At 40.5% G+C, this 24,342-nt stretch overlaps 2 protein-coding genes across 2 annotated transcripts in view; both read right to left on the minus strand.

Moving 5' to 3' along the window:
* The window catches only part of LOC111602128 (retinal homeobox protein Rx), a 32,585-nt gene extending 29,340 nt beyond the window's left edge, over window positions 1-3,245 (minus strand). Inside the window, exons 1-2 of the mRNA XM_023319076.2 lie at window positions 2,978-3,245; window positions 942-1,097 (exon numbers count right to left, since the gene is read on the minus strand). Of these exons, the coding sequence (XP_023174844.2) occupies window positions 942-1,097; window positions 2,978-3,245 (424 nt within the window). The remainder of the gene's footprint in view (window positions 1-941; window positions 1,098-2,977) is intronic.
* An 8,256-nt stretch (window positions 3,246-11,501) lies between these two features.
* LOC111602121 (carbonic anhydrase 1) lies at window positions 11,502-12,703 on the minus strand. Its single transcript, XM_023319070.2, has one exon. It carries the CDS (start codon window positions 12,585-12,587, stop codon window positions 11,580-11,582), a length of 1,008 nt encoding a protein of 335 aa, XP_023174838.2. The 5' UTR covers window positions 12,588-12,703; the 3' UTR covers window positions 11,502-11,579.
* Between the last annotated feature and the right edge of the window lie 11,639 nt (window positions 12,704-24,342).

Consider the following 24,342-nt stretch of genomic DNA (forward strand, 5'->3'; position numbering starts at 1 on the left):
AATGCCAGCTGGGTGAGAGTGAACGAGCGAAAAAGGTAGCAGAATAATGGCAGTAGAAAAGGTAGTATCAGTAGCAGCAGTTAGAGCCAAGCCAAGTCACAGCGACTTTCAGCCCACGCGATGTAGTTGAGCCCAAAATAAATGTTAATATAATTTTGCGATTGTGTTTGTTGATTTCGCAACAATGAGCCGCTGTGTGGCACTGTAATTGAAATCGATTTGCATTGCGCTTATCGTTTATCGTTCTATCGGCATTTCGATTGCCACACTCTGCGCGAGACAGCTTAAGACTAACCAGAGTTCAACGTAATCAATTGGCTTTACTAGGCGAACAGCTTCAGCGCAAGGCGACATACTTCAGTCAGATTTTTAGTACATTTTAGAACTAATTGCATTGTTACTGGTGAACAATATGCATTCACAAATAATTTAGTACAAATTTAGTAATGCTGCGCACTATTTAGTACATGTATGGAAATCGCATACATTATTTAGTACATATATGAAATTTGAATTATTTTATTTAGTGCATGTATACAAATCTCATATATTATTTAGTACGCATATGTAAGTTTAATACATTATTTAGTACATATATATGAAATGTCAAGTAAGAATTTTCTCGTAGGTAGACACTTATATTTTAGAAACGCATTGAGCTTTTTTTAGTACATATATAGAAATTATAGAACTATTCCACATATGACTTAATGCTGTACAAAAGAGTATACAGTATGCACCTGAAGAGACGCACATATTTAGTTCATGTTAGGAAATCCCAATTATTAGCTATCATTATTTAGTACACATTTAGCAATTCATAGACCTTGGCCAACTCCCTAAGTCGCATAATCCTACTTTGCAGCTGGACTACCCAGCCATTTCAGGCACTTCACTGTAACAGGAGACACTTCTAGAAGTTGATCAGGCATCCTACTTACCATCGCTGCTGCCCTCGACTGCTGCCTGCAGCTGACTTTGCGCTTGGCCGCTGCGATTTTTGAGTCCGAGAATTGCGTCGATTGTGTGGCGGGGCGTCAAAGTCTGACCGCCAGCTCCGAATTTGCGTGCGTTGTCCTTGAGCGACATTTCGCTGTCTGCAACAGAAAAGAGGCACAGTCAGAGGGAGCACAAGCAACAAGAAGAGCAGAGTGTGTTAGCTGGCCTTTCGGCTGCTGACTGGCATGCATGAGAATTAAAAGCCTGTTTGCCAACAGTTTGCAAAACAATTAGGCGCACGACACAAGCGACAACAGCAACTACACTCAGAGAAAAACACGGCGAGTAACTAGATAAAATATTAAAAATTTAATACAATATGAAATCTAAGCTCTTTTAGATACTAAGATCTGTTTCAATAGAAATATAAATATAGATGCGTTCCGGTTTTTGCCGAACCTCTATAAAGCTGAAGTATTTCCTAATTTAATCATTTTCCTCATCTCTTTTATATATAGTCCATACAGTCTACAATATTTCTCAATCTACAACCATTGTCTCTACTACAGCTCTTTCTGCTTAGTAACAAATCCTTAATCCTTGTTTGCCTTCCATTTATAATTCTTGAGTCGCTACAGCTCATAAGTCATTTATACGTAATAGAAGTCTCTTCTTCTTCTTCTAGTAAAAAGACCTTTTTAACTCATTTTCCAGTCCAAATTTGATTTTATAGTCGAAAAGCAAGTCCTATATATGACATATTCCAGTTTAGCTGAAATTTTTTTGAAATCTCTACCTCTCACCCCGCTTTAGAGCCAGTTCTCTATCTTGAGAATATTCTAATGCCTAGAGAAAAGAGAGATAACAACTTTAAGATATTTTATTGATAGAGATTAATATTTTTAGATATTTTATCTAGAAAGATTAAAGCCTTTTGATGTTGTTCTTTAGGGAGGATGAAATCATGGTGTGCTAAACCAAATTAGAAAATATTTCCTATAGTCCTTATCTTTTGTCCCTAGTTTCTCAAATAACTTCGAATTCTGTTGAATATATTTGACTCAAATTTAAAAAGTTCTTAATTTTTATAGCGATTTTCCACATTTAGAATAGGTTCTCTATCTAATTATATATATTCTTATTTATATTCACAATATATGCAATCCCCATTCTTTCTTCAATTTGGCTAAAAGCAGAAATAAGAAATTCTAAACGCTTTCAAAATATTTCAAAATATAATTGAATATTTTTTAGTTTTATATAGAAAATCGTTATATTTTATATCATAATTTTTTATAAGAAATCTGCATAAAACATAGAATTTTAATAAAAGAATTATTAGCTGAAATCTTAAGATATCTTGTGCTTATCAGTAAACCCTGGAGCTTAACTTTGTCGCTTGTTTCTCTGAGTGCATGCAAATATTGTCAGCTATTTTTAATGTTTAAACACACACACACACACAGACATACTTGCTTTTGGGGGACACAACTTTATTTACAGTTTTAACGAGCTAAAAACTGTAATTGCAACTAAGCGACATATTGCCCACAATCGCTCTATACAAACACACACACACACATAGGTATAAATGATTTTTTTTCTAATGAGCGTTTGTCATGCCAAAGGCGAAGCTGAAAAGTAGGCAACAGTTTTTTTTATTTAAATATTTTACCAGCTGCCGCTGCTGTCGCTGTCGATCGTTTAATTTATGTATTTTTAACGAATTTAAAATGTTAAATGGAAATGTTTTTAGGTTTTTCCTCTCTTCATTGTTCCCTATATGTCGCGCATGCCTGGGCAATTAGTTTATAATTTGCAAATTATTTTAAATGCCAGGCCCGGGTGCATGTTAATGCTCGGCCCAAAATGCAAAACAAGTCCGTGAACACGCATTCGCACAGTGGCCGCTGTCAATCAATGTATGCATAGGTAAAGCATTTCATGTGCCGCAACAATTTGTGCTTAATTAAATCGGTAATCCGTAATGGCAGCCGCTTTCCGGCTAACTAAACTACTACGACGACTTCTTTCTTACCCTCTGTGATCACAGTGTTGTTGTTGTTGTTGTTATTATTGTTGTTGTTGTTGCTGCTGCCATTGCCGTTGCCCAGCTGTGCATAGTGCTCTTGGAATTGTTCCAGATTCTTGAACTTCTCCACAATCAACTGCAAATTCTTTGCATCTCGCACATTGGCCAATAGGTGGCGCAGATGCTCCAATTGTTTGGGCGCCATTTTGTGATGGCCGCCGCTCTGCTGTGCCAGCTGCTCGAAGATGTGCTGAAACGTTTGCTTATGCTCCATATTGGATGCAGCAAGACTTGCAACGGCTGAACCAGCCTCCACGGCAGCAGCTGCAGCTGCAGCAGCAGCAGTAGCTGGCATAGGCGGCGTTGCAGCTCTGGTCTTAATATCCATCCTTTTTATATATAAAAATTCTTGTTATATTTCTTATTAGTCACACACACGCACATACACACACGCACACGCACAAAATTGACAAGAGTTTTCTGTTGCGACGGCTTGCGTGTCTTTATCTTTATTAATAACTGTTATGCCAACAAGAACCGTAACCGAAATACGTTGCGCACGGTGCCAAGGCAGAGTTGGCAATAAACAAGTCGCAGCGACAAGCAGAGCCAGCCAGCCAGCAGCAAGCAAGCGAATTGAAAACCGGTTTTGTGTGCCTGTGCGTGCGTGTGTATATGTGTATATGGAGGGCGGAGCTAGCGTAAATCTGAGAGCGAGCAAGCGAGCGCGCTAGAGAGAGCGCAGCGCAAGCGCTATTAAACGGGTTGCAGCTACTCTGTTGCTCTCTTTCTTTCTCGTCTCTCTCTCTGCTTGCCTGCTGTCTGTCTGCCTGTGAGCAGCAGCACGCGTGCCACTGCTCTGCATATGTGTCTATTGTGTGTGTGTGTTTTTTTTTGCCTATTGCATAGGCGACAACTTTTGTTTGCCAGCTGCTGCTTTGTTCGCTTTTAAATACAACTGGCGTTCACACAACAATATGCAACAAATTAAGAACGAGCATCGGTCAAAAAGATGACCAAACCACCGTTAGCTTGAGTAGACTAGAGTAGCAGACACGCTCATCCTATCTCCACTGTCATAGCTAGTGCCGTTAACTGAATTTAGTTAATATCCTGTTATTGTTACACATATTTGTTGTGCAAATCACTTGCAAAGCTCGTTTAGCCTATTTAACAGTTAGCTTAGTTTAACAGCTACTATCTTTCGTTGTTCACCTTTCGCGTACCTGTTGGTATGAGTTGCGGCTGTTTTACGCTAGCTCAGCTCGGTTCAAATTCAATTCAATTCACTTCACTTGACTCATTTACTCGTTTACGCTATCTTCCATTACACGTTAAATGAAAATGTCGAGGCGTAGGGCGAGCGGGCAAGCGGGAGGGAGACAACGGGAGGGCACAGACAGGCAGCAGAGTTGTTATCCTGGTCTGTCACGGGGGTTTCCTTTAGCCAGCGATTCGATTTGTGCCAACTAATGAGCTCTTAATGTGCGTTTATTCTTACGCATAACGAGCTTGCCAAACGTAATTATATGTGCTGCTAGTGTGTGTATGTGAGAGGGAGAGAGGAAAAGAGAGCAATGTGTGAGTGCGTGTGTGTGTATATATGTGAGAAGCTGCCATGTTGGCGCGCTGCTTAATTGAAGTGGAGCTCGACTGGCTGACTGGCTATATACATACACACACACCTGTCTGTATATGTGTTTTGTGTGTGTGTGTGTGTGCGGCAACCGCCTTGCGTCATTTTCATTTGCGCTGCATCCGCTTCGCTTCGCCTTGCTCCGTTTCTCTGCTGCTTGTTGTTTTTGCTGTGTTTTAAATTAATTTGCTTTTAATTTGCTTTATTATGTGGCAATTTCTCCTGCTTCGTACTTTTAATTAGTTTGCTTTTATCGTTAAGCTGTTAACGGCTTTTGGCAACACAATTCACTCAAATTTCCGTCTATTTTTAGTGCTTCTAGTCGAGTTTCTTAGCAGTTTTCTTGTACGGTAAATGGTTATACCGCACGTCGGATGGGACTCTTAAAATTACTGTTTCTTCTTGTGTCTCTGCGTACTCAGAAGTTGAAACTTTACTTCGCTACTTTTCATTCTTCATTATTTTTGGGACTTTTTCTGCTCTACTTTCGTACCTTCCTCCTTAAGACTCTTCTTCACGGCTTTCTCCTCATTCTCTATCCTGCTCCATTGTCTACCTACCTCACATACTCACTACTTAATCTTGGAAAGCTAATTTGGTTGGGGCTTTCTCTACTCCACCAACGCTTCTTCCTTCTGTACTTTCATTTCCTTCTAATTTGCTTATTCTCCATTTTCTTCCAATTCTCTTGCTTCTCTTGTTATTAATTTCCTCTCTTATTCTTCTTTTTGTCTATCTTCTTCTCTTTCCCATTCCTCATTCTGATCTGCGTCTTCTCCTCTTCTCTTCCTGCACCACGTTGTCTTGTGACATCCCTTTATCATCCTTCTGCTCCTTCTCCACTTAATACTCTGCCTCATCGTCCTCAGCCTCCTCTTCGTCATTTGCCTCTTGCCATTTGCCGTCTCATGCTCTCTTTCTCCCTTCCCCATTCTACCACGCAGACAACAATAATTGAATACATAATTCGAAATCCATTTATGGTTCATTTTCTGTCCGATTATGATCTAAACAAGCTGCTTGACAAGCAGTCGGCTTTGATGTACTGATGTGGACTGCACTTAGCTTAATCTCGAACCTCAAATCAAAGCGGGCTGCGCCAGCGCATAAGGCACAAACTAGTTCTGCAAGCAGAGGCTGCCCTTCATCTTCCTCGCACACACACAACAAGCGCTAGCTCTCTCTCTCTCGCTTTGCGCTGCTGTGTAGCCATGCTCTTGCAGCAGAGGCGTGGCCTAAGCAAAGCGACATAGCGAGAGAGTGAATGCGAGAGAGGGAGAGCGAGCGCAGTGAGCGCTTCGGCGCATTGTATGAGAAACGCATACACATGCATTTACATAGATATGTATATATGTGTGTGAGTACGCCTTGTGGTAGACCATTGAAAAAGTGATGAAAATAACTCTCTGTCACTTTATTGGCGCTTAACGAGTTTGAGTTGATGAAGAATTTAATTTATGATGCTGCTCACACCCCCAGACCGCTGCCAGAGACAGAGAGAGCGAAAGAGTGGAGGAGGGTGACCAGGCTAAGGGGTTGGGCGGTGTAGTTGGGCATGGCTCCAACCGCAGCGAGCAGAAGTGCAGACGTCGAGGCAAAAAAGGCTGAGAAATTAATGAACTCGTAACTGTCGCTTTGCAAATTGGGTCGCATGTGTGTGTGTGTGCCTCGCCATTTTATGCGCATACATGTGCATATATAGAACGAGTGTGAGATAGAGTGAGAGAGAGAGGGAGACAGAAACACACACAGCAGCAGCCGCCGCCAGACGTCAAGCTTTGATGATTTAATTTTCTGGTCTTCTAATTTAATTTTATTATAGAAATACAGGCGAACGATGTGTGTGTGAGTGAGAGAGTGTGGGCAAGTCTATGTGTGTCTGTCACACACACACATACTTGCATAGACATGCATGCAAATTCGTTAATGGAAAATGGTGGCGTTTAATTGAAAAAGGAAGTACGCCGTAGGGCGAGAGGATGTGCATGGACCAAACGCAGAGAACAAAGTATGGGTGCGTTATAGCGAGTTTTTGCTGTACTGCACACACTCGTTGTACAGTTTTTTCTTCTGTTTTGTTGTGAGTGCGGTTACTTTTGCAATAACAATTCGCAATTACAGTTATTTGTTTGTGAAATTCATATTTTTTAATGGACAGTCGCAGCGCTGCGAGTTTTTTATAGTTGTTAAATTTAATTGGATTAAAAATGCGCAGATAATTACAAAATGGCGTTAATTAATCGTCAGCCGCCATATTGATTTTGCAGCAACAATATTTAATGATTAACAATTAACAAAGAGAAGCAAGAAGAAGAGAGCGGGAGAAACAGAGAGAGGAAAAATTGCTGCTGCTGCGATTTCTGATGCCAACTCTTTGGGCTGATTGCAGCTGCTGCTTTCTGCCTTAATAAAACCAATTAAAATTCATTAGCTGCACACACACACCTACACACGGGGACACACACACATACAGAGAATCACAATCACACACTAATGCCATCATTCGCTCGTTTTCTCAATTATTCATTCAATTTATGTGGCACAAAAGCCGCTGCTGCCGCCTCGACTCTATACATATTCATGCAGCTAAATGAAGAGAGGCAACACTTAAATGCAATTTACCTCAATTTTAGCATCTTCCATTTTCCATCTTCCATCTCGCCATCTTGCGTCAGGCGCTTCGTCTTAACGTCTTTTCATGGCACTTACATCGTCATTCTATTCGTCTAATTTCATTTTCTTGGCTCTGTGCGAAACTACGACGGCGCATCCTTGGCTCCTTCTGCTCCTTCACTCCTTGGCTCCCTGGTTAGTGTGGCAGCTTCTGTATTCTGTACTGCCTGCCGTCTGCCTTAAGATTTGGCAGCTCATGCGTTTTTCTAATTACATTCAATTATAATGTTGATTGATATGTTTGTCTAACACAGCGACTGCCAGGATTGCCAGGCAGTATTCACACAGCATTCAACTCGAGCGATTGTCATTGACTTGAGCTAAAAATAAATACAAACGATTTTTGCATTACAATTGAATATTCAAACAGAGATTTTTAAAATAAAATTAAATGTTACATTTAACTTAACATATGTTACAGCTAGCTTAACAGTATGTAGTTAGGCTAACTTCTATCAGTGAACAGTAATTAAACTAATAATAAAGTAGAATAAGCATTGACTAGAGGAAGTTATATTTCAGTAAAACTAAAAATCGAGAGTTAAGTTGGCTTATGTTAAACCTATGCTAACATTGGCAGCTTAACATATGTTAAAGCAAGATCTACTTTGATTTGTAATTGTAAGTTAGCAAGGTAAGCCAAGCAATTAGTTAACATATGTTAAAGCATTATTAACATGGGATGGCATGAGGCTGTTAACCGTAATTTAAAACATGGAATTTAGCAGCGACACGTGTTAAGCTAATCTTAACTTTAGCTAGTTTAACATATGTTAAAGTGAGGCTAAGATTGGACAGTTAACAGTAACTTTACAGTTGGCAGTTTACATATGTTAAAGATAAGGTATTTGACTTTGAATATGTATGTAAATGAATACGAATAAATAAAGATATTTATGCCTTAACAGGTAACTTAACTTAATGCCAAAAGCAGACATCTGATGTATGCAATAACTAATCAATAATTTAAGTTTGAACTCTACAAGAAGCAAGGTTTACGCTTACTGGACTCTAGCTTCCAGCCACCTCGAAACATATAAAATTTAAGTGGCTGACTTAGTGAGTCTGGGAGTTCACGTTAGGCTTTATTAAATCTATATATTTAGCTATATTTTATTAAATATTTCATTTAATGCAGAGTTTAATGAAATTTTCATTTTAATATGTTTTCCATTCGATCGAGCGATTCGTGATTAGGCAACAAAATTGAAATTTCTCTGAACATTTTGGGGCTCGCTTATTGATTAGAGACTCTGATTAATTATGCGCATTATTTTGTATTCACAGACAACAAATAAACAAATGATATTAATTATTGCAAAACTGAAAACATTTTCGATATTTATGAACAAACTTTTGCCTCGACCATTTGCATTAATAAATTCAATTATGCATTTTAATTGCAATTCGGCCAAAATTTCTATAAACTTTTTCCGCTTTTTTGTTTTTGAAATTAATTATTTAGCCGAAAAGAATTAAGTTTTTGGGAATCGAACCAAAAATTAAGCTTTATTTGTGGAAATTGCAATTCAATTAAGTTGCCAAAACAAATTGCAAATCGACCAAATGGACACATGAACAACAACAACAACAACAACAATCGAAAAGTTGTTTGAATAATTTCATTAGCGTTGATTTGCAGCAAATGCAATTCGCAATTGCAAACAGCCTTCGCCCCAGCCACAGCCCCAGCTGCCTGCGCCTGATTATATAACCTACTCTCCACATGTCCATATATATATATGCATACACATTTATATATATATATATATATATATTAGATACAGGTTGTGCGGCTCTGCATCAAAGCGAACGCATTTTAGACCTCGTCTGAAGCAAATGGTAAATCAAACCAGCCTCAGTCACCTCCACGCGCCCACCTTCGATAAAGCGTAATTACTGCCTCTATATGGAGTGAATCGTAGCACACGTGCACTGTGAGAAAATGTATGCGAATGTCAACACTTTGTAACGAAAATAAATATATTTACATTCTATCCTATTGCAGATCTACAAGCCCCTTTCTCCACTCTCCACTCTATACTATCCACTCTATACTCTTCACTATCCACTCTCCATTCTACATTCGCCACTGTCCCCTCTCTACTCTCCACTCTTCACTCGCCTCTCTCCGCTCTCCACTCTCTACTCTTCACTCTTCACTCTTCACTCTTCACTCTTCACTCTTCACTCTTCACTCTTCACTCTTCACTCTTCACTCTTCACTCTTCACTCTTCACTCTTCACTCTTCACTCTTCACTCTTCACTCTTCACTCTTCACTCTTCACTCTTCACTCTTCACTCTTCACTCTTCACTCTTCACTCTTCACTCTTCACTCTCCACTCTCCACTCTTCACTCTTCACTCTCCTCTCTCTACTCTTCACTCTCCTCTCTCTACTCTTCACTCTGCATTCTCCGCTGCCCCCTCTCCACTCTCCACACTTCACTTTCCATTCTACATTCTACATTCTCCACTGTCCCCTCTCTACTCTCCACTCTTCACTCTCCTCTCTCCACTCTCCAATCTCCATTCTACATTCTCCATTGTCTCCTCTCCACTCTCCACACTCCACTCTGCACTCTTCACTCTCCACTCTCCACTCTCCACTCTTCACTCTTCACTCTTCAGTCTTCACTCTTCACTCTCTTCTCTCTACTCTTCACTCTGCATTTTCCACTGTACCCTCTCCACTCTCCACTCTAATCTCTCCACTCTCCACACTTCACTTTCCAATCACCACTATCCGCTCTCCACTCTCCAGTCCCCACTCTCCACTCTTTAGTCTTCTATAAAATAACTCAGGTTTTCTCTCAGTGTACCTTGCATCCGTAACAACTGCTGGGCCAACTGATAATTAGAAGCTACAACAGGGCACGCAGTCAGTTTATGTGTGTATAATTTGACTGTGCCTTGCCCGAGAGAGAGAGAGAGAGAGAGGGGGAGACTGTGTGAGCGACATAGAGCTAGAGAGAGAGAGAGAGGCAGAGTGTGTGAGCATTTGAGTTAGAGAGTTGAGGGTGCGTCACCGCAGGAGGCGCAAGCCCAATCCCAATCCCAATCCCAATCGCAGTTACCGGACACATTGCCAATGCCAATCGCATTGCCATTCGTTGGGCTGGGCAACATGTCCGCAACAGTTTCCGCTGCACTAACGAAATTATAGACGCAGACGAACACAAACACAGCTACACAAATTCTAACACATGGATGACCGACTCTGCCGAGCCGTGTCCTGCGGCGCAGCAGAGCGAAGCTCAGCAACGACATCGACATCGACATCTACTGCGCTGCCTAAATGCTCTTTGAACGTCTAATTAGTGGATTAGAACGCAGCGCTGCGAACTCTCTTGGCCCAGTGAAATTGTGTGGAAGATTTGCTCTGGCTCTGGCTCTGGCTCTGGTCTAATTAGCTCCGGGACAGCAGCTGGGGTAGGAGTAGAGCCAGCAGTAGGGGTGGCGTACAGCAGCCCTTAAACCGAATTAGCCAATATGTAAACAAATCTATTTACATGACGTTAATTGCAATTTATTTTAAATGACGCTTCGAATATGCTTAAAGAACTGCAAATAGTTTTCGAAAGTTTTGCAATATTACAAAAATATATTCAAATGGGTAAAGGAGGAGGCTGCTGAAGAAATTAATCTCTCCTTACAGAGAGACAAAGCAGCACAATCTAACATAACTTCGCATTAATTTTTCCTTAAAAAATTAATTTTTAGCATTTCTTTTTTAAGCATAACTCGAGAACTATAAGAGCTAAAGATATGAAATTTGATATGTAAATTTTCTATATATATGCTAAAACTGGGAATAACTCTTTTCCTAGATAGCTTGATCTATTCCCACTATATCACCAAATATCTGGCATAACTACTTTAGTTTCTGTCATTTTCTATATTACGGCATATACCGTGTGTATATATATTTAATAAATATATTTTATATATTTAAATATATATATTATAAATATATTATTATATTTAATAACTAATACATTTAGCATATATATTTAATTCGATTTAAATGCATTTATGACGCCTTATCTTTATATCTCTTATTGTCTATTTCCGATTTTCTCTCAGATTCTCTCTATCTTACTCTCACTTTAGATCTACCATATGATAGATGTTCTTGATTATCCCATTCTATTATTCTATGTAATCTTCCCCAAGACTCTGTCGATATTAGCTAAGTCCCAAGACGATCCCCATCAGTTATATCCACAAATGAGTTTTTTGCCCCCACACTTTCTATATTTAAATATAAATGTATTAAAATAAAAAATATTACAGCCTCAATCTCTCATGTACACGCTCCCTCCCTGATAGAGTGGACTGAAGATGTTGAACTTGACCGTGCGTTCGCCCAGCTCCTGTACGGGCCGCGCATTCCTGCTGATGCGAGAGCCGCTGCGACTGCGCAGCTTGCGGAACTCGTGCAGCTGCCGCTCGCTGATGGCCAGAGGCAGCGGATTGATGAACCACTCGGCACCACGATGACAGGGCGGTTCCGTGAGCGAGCCGTGATAGCTGTAGAAGCCCGTGAAGAACGGCGGCATCAAGTAGTTGAGCGGAAACGGAGGTATCTCCACGCACTGGCCCGCCCGCTGCACGGCCACCAAGTACTGAGCAATCACATCGAGATAGGGATTCTCTGCGGCTATGGCAAACATATAGGAGATCACGAGCACACTGCGGCTGGAGACCTCTTGGCCCTGGCCGCAGCGCGTGTGCACGCACTGCATCTCCAGCGGGAAGTGCACGTTGTTGAAGGAGTGCTCCGATCCGGCGCCGTCGTCATGCCAGCTCCAGCGAAAGCTGATCTCATGGAACTGGAACGAGCTCAGCAGATCGGCGCCATCGACGAAGGGCGGGTTCCCGTCAAAGCAAGCCCTCACCAGCAGACTGTGCCCATTGTTCTCCAGCCGTATGCCCATGGGCGGCACCTCATAGCCTATCCACATCAGGGACAAGCTGATGTACATCTGCTCCGCCTGCTGCGTGTCAATGTTGATGGGGCTCTGATTGTTCAGCGCCGTTTGCCAGGCGTGCGGGCCATTCACTGCGCCGTAGTCCAGGCCAGTGCTCGGATCAGCATCGCTTATATATCCCTCATTGTCGGTATCTGACTCCTCGCTCTCCTCCTCATTGTGGCAGCGCACGAGTCTCTCGATGAGGTAAATGCTCGAGTGGAAGTTGTACAGCATCACCAGGGCCCCACTCACAGCCCACATCAGTATCATCAAATGGCTATCCAAGAAATGGCAAATGAGCTCACGCAGCCAACTCCAACAGATGCCCATACTCTCTCTCTCTCTCTTTCTCTTTCTATATATATATATATTTGATCCAATTAGAATGTAACTTTCCGTCTTTTTTGAGAAACAAACTCAAGAAAATAACCCGTTGTAGACATAAATTTCGATGAAATACTGAGAGAAACTGAGGTTAAGGAAACTAAATAACATTTGATGACACGAGGACTTTGTACTGGGGAGTGCACGACTCGATAATACCCTCGAAATATTGAGTAACTTCGTTGAATCTTTTAGAAGGGTTGACGGACGAAAGGACGGACGCACGAAAGGACATCGGACGGAAAGACAGACGAACGAACGGACGGACGATAAGAGAGACGGAAGGAACAGACAGATGGACGGACAGACAGTTGGAGGGGCAGACGGCCCGTTGGAGAGACGGACAGACGGAGAGAAATGGCAACAGACAACAAATAACACTTTGAGGAACGGGCAGATGAATGGAAGGAAAGACAGACAGATCCGTGGAAGGAGAAACCAACAGACTGAGGTAAAGAAAGGCGAATAGATGGAAGGACAGACGAGCAGGAGGACAGATGAAGTGCGAGAAAGATGGACACAAGATGGTTATGCGGACGAACAGATTAATGGATAGAAAGCCAACGGACAAAGGACAGAGAGACAGAGCAGCAGATCGAAGCAGAAGGACCAATGGACGAGCGGACGTTTATAGAAATAGGTAGACAGATAGACGGACGAATGAGTAGCTATGCAGAGGGCTAAAGAGACGGACGGACAGCTTAGCTTAGCTCAGCAGCATTTGGCTTTGATACACAAGTGCCACTCCACTCTCCACTTCATTACAGGGTATTCCGCCAAAAGCCAACTAAGCCGCCCGCCCGGCTAAAAAGTTAATTATTTTCAAAAACAAATTTGCGCGAAATTTGCAATTTTATTTGCATTTTTGGGCAGTTGCTGGCAATGCTTTGTTGCTGCTGCTGCTGCTGCTGTTGTTGTTGTTGTATATTTAGCATAAATTAATTACGCGAACAACTCTTCAGCGTCGGAAATTACTTGCACAAATATCCTGCGCTGCCGCTGCCGCTGCCGCTGCAGCAAGGATATTAATTAGTTTTGTATACACAAAATGCGAAATGAGCATTAAAAGCGGAAATTATTTTTGCAGCTTCCACAAAGTTTTCGCATATCTTATATATATCTATAGCTACAGCTATAGCTGTGTCTCTATCTATATCTGTATATATATATATCTGTATATATATATATATTTTAATGACTTTTCGCAACGCGCACTAAACTAGTTTTCTTCGCTGAAATTTGACGCTTGCTGCAAGCAGATCGCTGATTAGCATACAAAAAGCAGGTCCATGGCCACGCCCACGTTGCAAGCTGACCAGAGCAGGGAGTGGCGCACCCTCAGCACACTCTCAGTCTGCCTCGCACCCTGCCTCAGTGTGCCTCTCGCTCCGTTTGATTGAATTATGACAATTTTTATCAAATTTGATTTGCTTTGCTTTGACTTGCTGCGGGCCAGTGGGCGTGGCTGCTGTGTGGGCGTTGACTGCCACCAAATGTTGCAAATGTTGCATTGACTTCGCATTGTTGTCGCTGCACGCAAATTGCGGGGCCAACATGTGGCATGAACGCAACACTAACAATGTTGCATGCCCCGAGCGCTGCTTAACAATCATCATTATGTTCCTAACATGATAATGATGAGGGGCACATAAGACTGATGAAGTCAAACTCATTTTGATTGAGTATTGAGCTTAATGAGTCCACTAAATGTATCCAATTACAGTGAAAACTTGAATGAATGGACGCTGCTTGATGATTCCAATTTGATGCCTTCTCGTAGCTGTTGCTGAGAGCGAGAGTCTCGCTGAATGGCTGAATGAAGAAGTGGCTGGGAGGGAGCACAGCAGAACTAAGATCCTTTATAGATAATAAACTCAGCGAACTCACTTATCGAGGTAAAAGGCTAAGCTGAGGCTTAAGAGTTGGCTGCGTTCGTATGGCTGGATAGACGCACAGACTGACAGACGAACTTGGCTAGAACGATATATATAGCATTTGTGGGATCTGTTACTATATCCATTGAGGAAAAACTCCGCCATTCGAGGTATAGAACAAATCATTAAGCAAGCCTCTGCCAGGCTTCAAATTCGTGTTTCTAAGACTATGAAATCAGCCAGTTTCTTCAAGTTTGCCAAGAGAATTTCTAGTGATCTGGATATTAAGTCGAAAATCTATATATTTTAGATCAACAAGTGAAAATGAACAAAGAGCTGGTGAGCTTCAGTGCAGCTGCAATGCTGTTGCAACTGTAATCTGAAGGACTCTGCTGTTTCTTCCTTGTCTATGCCCTAAGCCACTGAAGAGGTAAGTGAAAAGTGTATGTGGCAGGCAGAAGAAGGCGTGGCAGACTCCACAAAGAATATATATTCCTGATGAGCACAATGAGCTCAGTCGAGCTGTCGTCTGGCTCTCTGAAGGTCTGCGCGTAACTGTAAACGCAGCCATCTCTTTCAGGGTAGCTCCTAGTCAGGCACTCCCGCCAAGAGCACTCTAACTTGAGCCTTTTCTTTAGCTTAACTAACAAAGCTTTTACTGCAAACTGATTGCAGTATATAAGGATAGTATTTTCGTAAGATACGATGATAACTCAACAAGGCATATTTTTCCTGTTCTTCAGATGCTTTTATCTATTTATAGTAAAAGTTCCTGAGATATTCGTACATTAATGTAATAAAGATTTAGTTATACAAACTTATAGCTGTTGGTATTTTTTGTGAATATCTCTGTCCCATTATCCTAAGAGCTACAGGTATTAGCAATGCTGCCTGAAGTCATGGCATAGCAAGCAGAGTAGCCCCCAGTCCAGGTAGCCCTGCCTAGCTGGAGTTGGCCTTGCATTAAATTTCAGATAAATTGAGTGAACACATTTAGTATTTATTTAGTATTTTCCTTCTTTCGCACAGAACTGTAAACTGTGTTTACAAACCAGCTGTAAATATATTTTGTTACACCTACAGAATGCTAAAGAATTGCCCACATCTGGAGCAGACGGAGGAAGATGAATATCTCTCCATACTGAATCTGTCCAATGAGGAGGCAATACACGACTTGAAGCTGATTTGTGAGAGCATTTGGTTGCTCAAGGCGCAGATAGCGAGTCGCAGGGCGAGCCTGGCCAGGCAACTGGCCGAGTCGAGTGGCCAGAGCCCGACAACAGACCCCGCAGCCACTGAGGAGCTATCCAAGAGGGAAGACAGCTCCGACACGGATACCCTGTTAAATTTTAGTGATTGTGAAACCGTATCAGCCTTCGAGCTGGGCGATGTGGAGCTCGAGCTAAGCGCGTATTCGACCTCCGCGTCCAGCATACCAAAGTTCCAGATATCGCTGGAGAGCCACGATGAAATTGAGCTGGAGCTGAAGGCGAAGAACTCCTCCTTCCTCTCGTCGGTGACTGCGACCAAACTGAAGCGCAGCTCCACCAACTGCACACTCGACGGCAAGACATTTGGGGACCGCCATCGCGAGCTGCTCATTCTGTGCCAGAAGAAAATGCGACCCTATGGCATACCCATGTACGAGTTCTCCACGTCCTGGACCAGCGGCCACGCCTTCTGCGCCTTCATACACTCCTACGAGCCCCAGCTGATCGACCCCAAATATTTGAAGTGCAAAAATCCAATCGAGACGCTGCGCTACGTGGAGCAAGTGGGCAAGAAGCTGGGCGCCAAATTCGACGGCAACTTCATAAAGTACTTGAGAAGGAAGCGCCCGGGATTCGTGAAGATATACTACTACGTCGCTCAGCTCTACAGCAGCTTGGAGGCCAGGCTAAGAGAGCCACAAACACGGTCAGAATCGCACGAATAAAGCATTTATATATATATTTCTATATACATATATCCATCTGTATACCTTGTGTCTAGTGGCATGCATAGCTACAGGCACTTAAATGCAGCTCAACTCGACTCAACTCGACTCGACTCGACTCGCCTGGCTCGACTCACAAACAAATTGACGCCTCTCACAAACATGCGAAAGAAATTTCCGTTTCCGTTCGAAAACCTCGTTAAACTGACGCGAATTCAATTGCAAATGTTGCGCTGTAAGAGCGCAAGGCAAGCAAAGGTGCGACGCTGGCGCTGCTCGACTAGTGGATACCCTAACTGGCACCTGCGAGCTTCTAGCTGCTAACTGCCTTAGCTGCATACTAAATAGCAAGAATGCTGTAGCTGGGCATGATCGACTAGCAGATACTCTGCCTAGTAGTTAGCCCAACTTGCATATACCCTAACCACATATTACTTCTGTGCTTACAGAAGCGCTTGGAAACTTGTGTAAGCATAAAAGTGCTTTATACTAATCTGACGGACCAGCAGATACCCTGGAACACACTGCCTTGCAAATAAACTTGCTATATAAGACCCACCTAGTGCAGATTGTAGAGCACTTCTATGTAAAAATTAGAGCAGGCAAAAGTGATGTGTGACGACTAGCAGATACCCTGTCTGGAACACGCTCTCTAATACACTCTAGATGCAAGCGCTTGTTGCAAGGATCTATACAGCTTCTTTGCTTATATTACAGCTACAAGATAGGAAAATTGATAAGGCTGGCTGTCTGAACGACTAGCAGATACCCTATATAAGCACCAAGACTTGGTGTTACTTCGACTTGCTGTTACCCTAACCATACATTATCTATCTCTATCCGTAAGAAAGTCACTCACATTTGCTTTGCAGACAAAAGCCAAGTAACATTTTGCATTTCTTGGGTAATGTGTAAAGACATTTAAAAAATGATTTAATGTATATCATCTATATATATCTTAAAAGTACCCACATACCAAATTTGAAGTAACAAGCTCTTATAATTCTCGAGTTATGCTGAAAAGAAAATATGTAGCTAAAAGGCAAAGTTTTATAAAAAGTGAAATTTTCCATATATATGTATACTAATAGATCAGCTATATACAGCATTTCAAATATATAGGTCTGATAGTTCTCGAGTTATGTAGACATATTGAAATCTTAAGTTTTCCAGCTGAAGTTCGAAAAGTTTTCTTTTGCCTGTGGCAAAGACAGGCACAAAAACAACATACCCAGCAGAGAAATTTGCATTGAAATACAACGAAAGACAGCGATAAAGAGCGCTTAACTGCAATCATCAAATAAAGCCAGGTGAGTGCGGCAGGTAGAGGCGACAAGCAATCGCAATTGGCTAACAAAATTTGCGAGCAATTCAATTGGGATAGCTGCTGGCGGGCCTTAAGCGAAGTATATCCTTTAAATCGCTTAAACGCAATTTGCTGATTAGACCAATGACCTGCCCCTCCCCCGCTGCCTCCCTTCCCCTCGGCTCTTCCATCTCTCTAATTTCTATGTGCTGCACAGCGGGCGCCTTTTCCGTGAGGCGTAAAATTTCACACATTATTCGAATGCTGCGATAACAATTGTCCTTGCTCGATCCTGGGCACAGCTGATAATGTTAATATGCGCCGCAGGACATCAAACACAACAAACTCAACTTTGTTGTTTGGCCAATCCGCTTAAATGGAAAATCTCTGCACCAGTATTACCGATGAAGTGCGTTTGTCAAATGAACAGCAAAACAAGCATCGCGCAGAAGTTCCTGTCTCTCTGGATGGCTGCCTGCCTGTCTGCCTGTCTGGCTACCTGATCAATTGTCCTGTTCTTCTTTTACAGTTGCTTAACCACAGCTAAAACCACATTTGCTCTACTTTTCCTTATCCTGTTAGCCTTGCTCGACTTCCTTCACTTACAGCTGTTATCCTTGTTATCCTAGTTGTAATTCCAGTTCAATATTTACCTTTCTCTCTCGTACTCTAGCTGTTTTCCTAGCTGTTATCCCAGCTTTAATCCTAGCTATTATCCTAGCTTCTAACCAGGCTCTATCTATATATCTCTAGTTATCCAGTTATCCTGACAGTTTGCTTTTATTTGTCAACTGTTATCCTTGCTTATCCATCGTCAACCTCATCTACTTTTTCTGTTATCCATACTCCACCTCTCTCATTCTAGCTGTTATCCTTCGAATAACTTCTGTAACTCTAGCTGTTATCCTTCTCTTTCTCTATCTGTTATCCTTTCTCTATCTTATCTATTCTAGCTATTATCCTTACTCTACTTCTTTTAATTGTGCTTTTATCCTTTTCTCCACTACTTCAACTCTAGCTATTATCCTATCTCTAAGAGAGATTATTGTTATATTACTCCCTCTATCTATCTTATCCTGTCCAGTTATTTCGCTACTTCTCTTTATCGATCTGTACTCCTTTCTCCGCTTCTTCAGCTCTTGCTGTTATCCTTTACTTTCGCTGTTATCCCAGCTCTACCTCATGAAGTCTAGCAGTTATCCGAGCTCTACTTCAGTTTCTCAAGCTATTCTCGCTGCCCTAACTGTTATCCTAGCTCTACCCAGTGCACACTCTCGGCTATCCCTGCTCTACCTCCCCTACTCGCCGCCTAGTTGAGCTCTCATCCCCGCTCGCAGGATCGTTTCGGCTACTGTAACTCCATTTGCCACTCAGCTGGCAATGTAATCGTGATCCTTATCGCAGCATGCGACCTTTGTCGAGTCGATGTCCTTTGTATATCCTTGAGCGCTAGAGTACTTCATTAGCAGCACTCTCTCAGCTTAAGGGCGTTAACGTGTTCGTCCTTCCGCTTGTTTACAATGTTTTTTTTTCTTTTTGTTACTTGGCCTCATTATGCGACAAAGACGCACTTCCCCCACCCCTGCCCAAACCGCAGCCGTGCTTGTAATTGTTGTTGCTTTGCCTTGCCACAAAGGCAAGATGTGAAGCATTAACAATTATATTATAGGGTATCATTGGTGTAGTCGGAGACTGTTTGCAACAACAAACAACGCCCACTGGAAAATGTAAAAAATAAATCTCTAAATAAAGGAAATCCTTGAGGGAGATCACTGTAAAATATTCCCATAATTAGCAAAGTAGAACGATTTCCACTGAGAATGTAACTTTGGGAATAATTATTTTTTAGATTCGAGCTACTCCATGCTGCGTATAAGTAAAAGCAAGTCTTATACTGTGAGTTAATTATAAGATATATATTTTCTATGCATTAATTGAGCACGTGTAAACTCATAATAAGAAAGAGTGAGATAGCAAGGTAGGCATAATAACTTATAGTAGGGAGTGAGCGAGGCAGACATGCATGCATAAATTACAGAGGCGAGAAAGCTCATAAAAAAGCAACACACACTAAAATGTAAGAGTTGAAAAATAAAATAACAAAAAAATTCATGAAAACATCGAAGACCTACTTGAATTCTTGAGAATCGCATAGTTCGACTTCATAAAAAATAAATGCGCGTCTTATGTGCTGCAGGGTAGAAAGTAAATTTAATCTGAATAAAAGAAACAAAACGTAAGCATACATACATACATTTATGCATGCATGCATACATACTTACAAGCTGCATACGATATTAAAATAGTTAATTTATTTTTATTTATTATTGAACATAATTTCTAAAATAAAGGAAGGAAAGCTATTAGACGAATGGAAGTTAATTTTAATCCAATAGTTAATTTAAAAACAACTGTTAACTAATAACAATTTCGAATTGAAAAAATCAGGAACAAAATTGCTCAACTGTTGTGTGTGGAAAACGCACGCCACATTTAGCTAAGTTTCACACCAGACGTTGTGTCTCTACTTTGATTAGCATGTGAAACACGAATATCATCCACTAAATCTAATTCATTCAAGTCACTACAGTATACTTAAAACAACATCCATTGTGTCGCTGAAACATTTCACACCAACATCAATATTAACATCCATAATCCACATAAATCGCTACATGTTGCTAAGTTGCTGCAATGCACAGCATCCACATTGTGTGTGTTTTAGCCAACTTCAGCATTCACATTTATCTAACATCCACGGACACAAGCCACAACCTCCACCTTTACCACAGATTCACACCTAGCGTTCTCAATTGGTACTAAATATTGAACATTTAAAGCATAAGATGAGGGTTAATAACTTAGCTAATTAGTGCTGGCACTTGCACATGAGAACAGCTTTTAGATCAGTGGATTGTGTATTGGGTAAAACGAGCAAAATCTTTTGAGATTTTTAAACACATTTAAGAATTGAGGGGGCCGTGAGATGGAAACTAATTAAATACACTTGACTAGAAGAGATATTATAGTTAGGAAAAAAACATGTATTAAATGCGCAGACACCTTTGAATACATAAGTTAATAACTATGCAACTTTTTTATGTTTTTTTCCGTATATTCAAAATTATCTGCTTAAAAATTATATATAAAGATTAATTGAAAGATTTTTTTAGATTATCCGTTCATACTAAGAGAGTATTTTCAAATAGAATCTAGAGGGTGTACTAAAAGTATTTTAGAACAGAGCATGACTAATAGAGCACCTAAAATATATTTTAGAACTAATTGTTTAGTTCTGATAAAATGAACAGTTAAGTTTTGATAATTAAAAGCAAACTATTTTTTGGGGGCCTGCCCGAGAGAAAGAAAAATCAAAGTGAAAACTAATGCTGAGCCATAGAAGGAGACAAGCAAAGAGCGAGCGAGAGAGAGAGAGATAGAGAGGCAGAGATATAGAGATAGACACTAAGCAAGAATAATGCGTTACATGGAACTGCACTAAGCACCAACATTTTTGGCTGCCTTTCACAAGCAGCGAATTCCTTTTTTATGCGTCACAGGCTGCACGGCAAAGCAAAGAGAGGGAAGGAGAGCGGCAGAGATAGAGAGAGGTGGAGAGGGACATGGAGTGGGGAGTGGCATCACAAACAAGTTGAAAGCAGCTCAAGTTGCCGTTAGTTGAGTCAAAGAGTGGGCGTGCGGCATGTCGCCTGTGCCTAGACAAATTACCAAAGAGCAGCAACTGCAGTTGAAGCCATCCGTCAGCTTGAAAAAGGGACACAACATGAACACGAGCACAGGCGAAGGATCCTCCAAGGGAATTTTTTTTGGTTCCAGATTTTGGGTCTAGCACAAAAAGGCGCAAAAACTGAATGAAAATGTCGTCCAAAAATGGAGCCATATGCCTTTAGCTAATTAGTCAGCCAGGGGGCCATACGCAGCAACAAGGAGCACAACAACAACAACAATCGGGCACCAATTAAATGCTTAAGCTGAGTTTCTGGTCTGCTTGTCATAAATTTTGACTGATTATGCGTATTCGTCTTTGTCGCTGCACTGTCCCAAGGAACCGTTGTCCCTGACTAACAGTAACCCTACTCCTACCAGTGCTGGCACAAAACCACGCCATGTGATTTAAAACGACATCAAAGAGAAAGCTAAATATGTAGGTAAAACGGCGGAGGTGCGTATTTATATAATAATTTCTGTTCAAAAAATTATTGTTTTCAAAATCCTGCATTGTTATATAGACTTAAGTGCATCACATAATATAACTTTTGAGCAACTTGCAAAAACTAAACAAGATAAAAAAAGACAAAAACAAGCTAAGTTGTCTTTGAAAACAGCTAAATATTCCAATTGCCACAATCTTGATAAAAAGCTAAGTCTGACGGGAAAGTAGCGCAATCGCCAACGCTGGCAGCTACCTCTATCACTGCGCCTTCTCTTCTCCTTCTTTTTCACTTCCTTTGGCTTGCTTTTTGCGTTTCAACTGAAGAAATTTCTGCGTTTTGCCACACCCTTCCGACAGCACTGTCCCTCCCCATTGCGTCAGTGTCCAAACGCAATTCATCATTCAATTAAATTGACCGCAGAGCCGCATTTCAAAGTTCGTCGACATCTTCTTCGAGTGTCTGATTTTAAAGGTCCACGGCAAAGCCTTTAATGCAATTTTTGGCCGCTGCCATCGATTATCCTTTCAATAAAACGCCCCGAAAATAAAAACAAAATAAATAAAAATCCCACCACTCGATGCCACGCATTTGTATTTTTGTTGGTTGCGCTCTTGTTCTGTGTAAATCTCGCGCTTGATTTATGCTCTAGCTTAAAAGCCAATTGATGTGTAAAGCAAAGGAGCTGCTAAACTGGACGCCATTTTTTTGGAGAGACAGAGCAGATATCCCGTTGCATATTCTGCACGTACACTTTACCCACTCTCTTTGTCTCGCTCCTTCTCCTGCTCAGTTGGCGGCTTAAGCGTTGCTTTGACACAAAGTCAAAAAATGCCGCGCACATGTCAAGTGCCAAGCATTTCAGACAGACATAGCCCCTTTGCACGCCCCTTTACCACTGCACTCGACGGCTCCTTGCAGCTTAGTATGCCAGCGGCTCAGCGAGTCGACTCAACAGCCAATATACTGTAAAGTGATTTATGTCGTGTCCATGCGTAGCATGCAAAAGTGCGCCTCTTCTGTCTCTCTCTCTCTCTCTCTCACTCTTTCTCTCTTGAGTGCGCTCTAATTGAGGCGCTGTTTGCCTTGATGACAGCTAAACAATTCCAAAAATATTGTGAAATTCAACTAGTTGTTAGCATATAGGAGGCAAACACTTATATATGTGTATACATGACACCTATATGTATGTATTTATATCAGTCTATCAAATGCACAACAGTCCAAAACGCCTTTGATTAATTAACACGCCCGAACATAGCTGATAACAAAATCTAAGCAAAAATATACAAAAAAGAAGGCAGAACATTGTAGTTGGGCGCTACTGACTGCATAATACTCGCTCTAGTTTACAATGTTAGCTAAATTTAATGAATAATTGAAGCTGATGGACGATACTAATTATAGAAACAGTTTAATGTGATTTTACGGGAAAAGTTGGTGTTCACAGCTATGGGAGATATTTTTAGTATATATACCCTAAATTTAATTTGTGCATATGCCTAATTGAAAGGATGTCGTTTCTAAACTTTGCTTAAAACCAATATACTCGCTTACCTCTTCGTACACTTTGTCGAAAAATAGACTACAGCTCTAATAAACGAGCCCAACATCGAATTGAGATGTTGTTCTTCTTATTATTGTTCACGATTATTTTGTTTATTGATTTTCTGTGCACTACACAGAAAAATGGGAAGGGCTATGGATACAGATGAATGATTGGGGTTTTGAGCGTTAATAAAGTCAGTTTCCTAAGCTTTATATGTAACAAATCATTTCTGAGTTCGAAGAACGAACGTGTATATATATTAATAATTTTTTAATTACAGAATAAATATATTTTATCATTTTCTTTTCATGCACTAAATAAATAAGAAATGATCATGATCAATAAAATAAACAAGTAATAATAAAAAAACCAAAATATATTATTACATTTTTGTGATTAACTACATATAATAATAATTAATAATTATTATAACAATAATAATAACAATCATCACATAATATTCATAAATAATTTTATTTTATCTTGTTTTATTTAGTTTCGAATATATAAAATATAAAGTTATTCTTTATTTAATATTAAATTATAGCTATACTTAAAAAGAAAATTCATTTAGAATTTCTTTTGTATAAACATTTGTATAGTATATAAGCATATCATTGTATATATTTATTATTATATTGTTTATTCCATCTACTACAAATTTATTAAAGTTAAAAAGTGAATATATTTTTTAAAAATATATAAAAAAGATATTTATAAACAAGAAACACAAAGAATTGTAAGGTAAAAATTATCGAAATTAAATTGATTGAATATATGAATTTAAATACAAAAATAAAATAAATATGAATTTCTTAACTATATAAAAATAATTTATAATACATAATTTAAGCGCAAACAAGG

This window comes from Drosophila hydei, unplaced genomic scaffold (assembly GCF_003285905.1).
Source record: "Drosophila hydei strain 15085-1641.00,03,60 unplaced genomic scaffold, DhydRS2 tig00000315-arrow-arrow-pilon, whole genome shotgun sequence".
NCBI classification, from domain to species: domain Eukaryota; kingdom Metazoa; phylum Arthropoda; class Insecta; order Diptera; family Drosophilidae; genus Drosophila; species Drosophila hydei.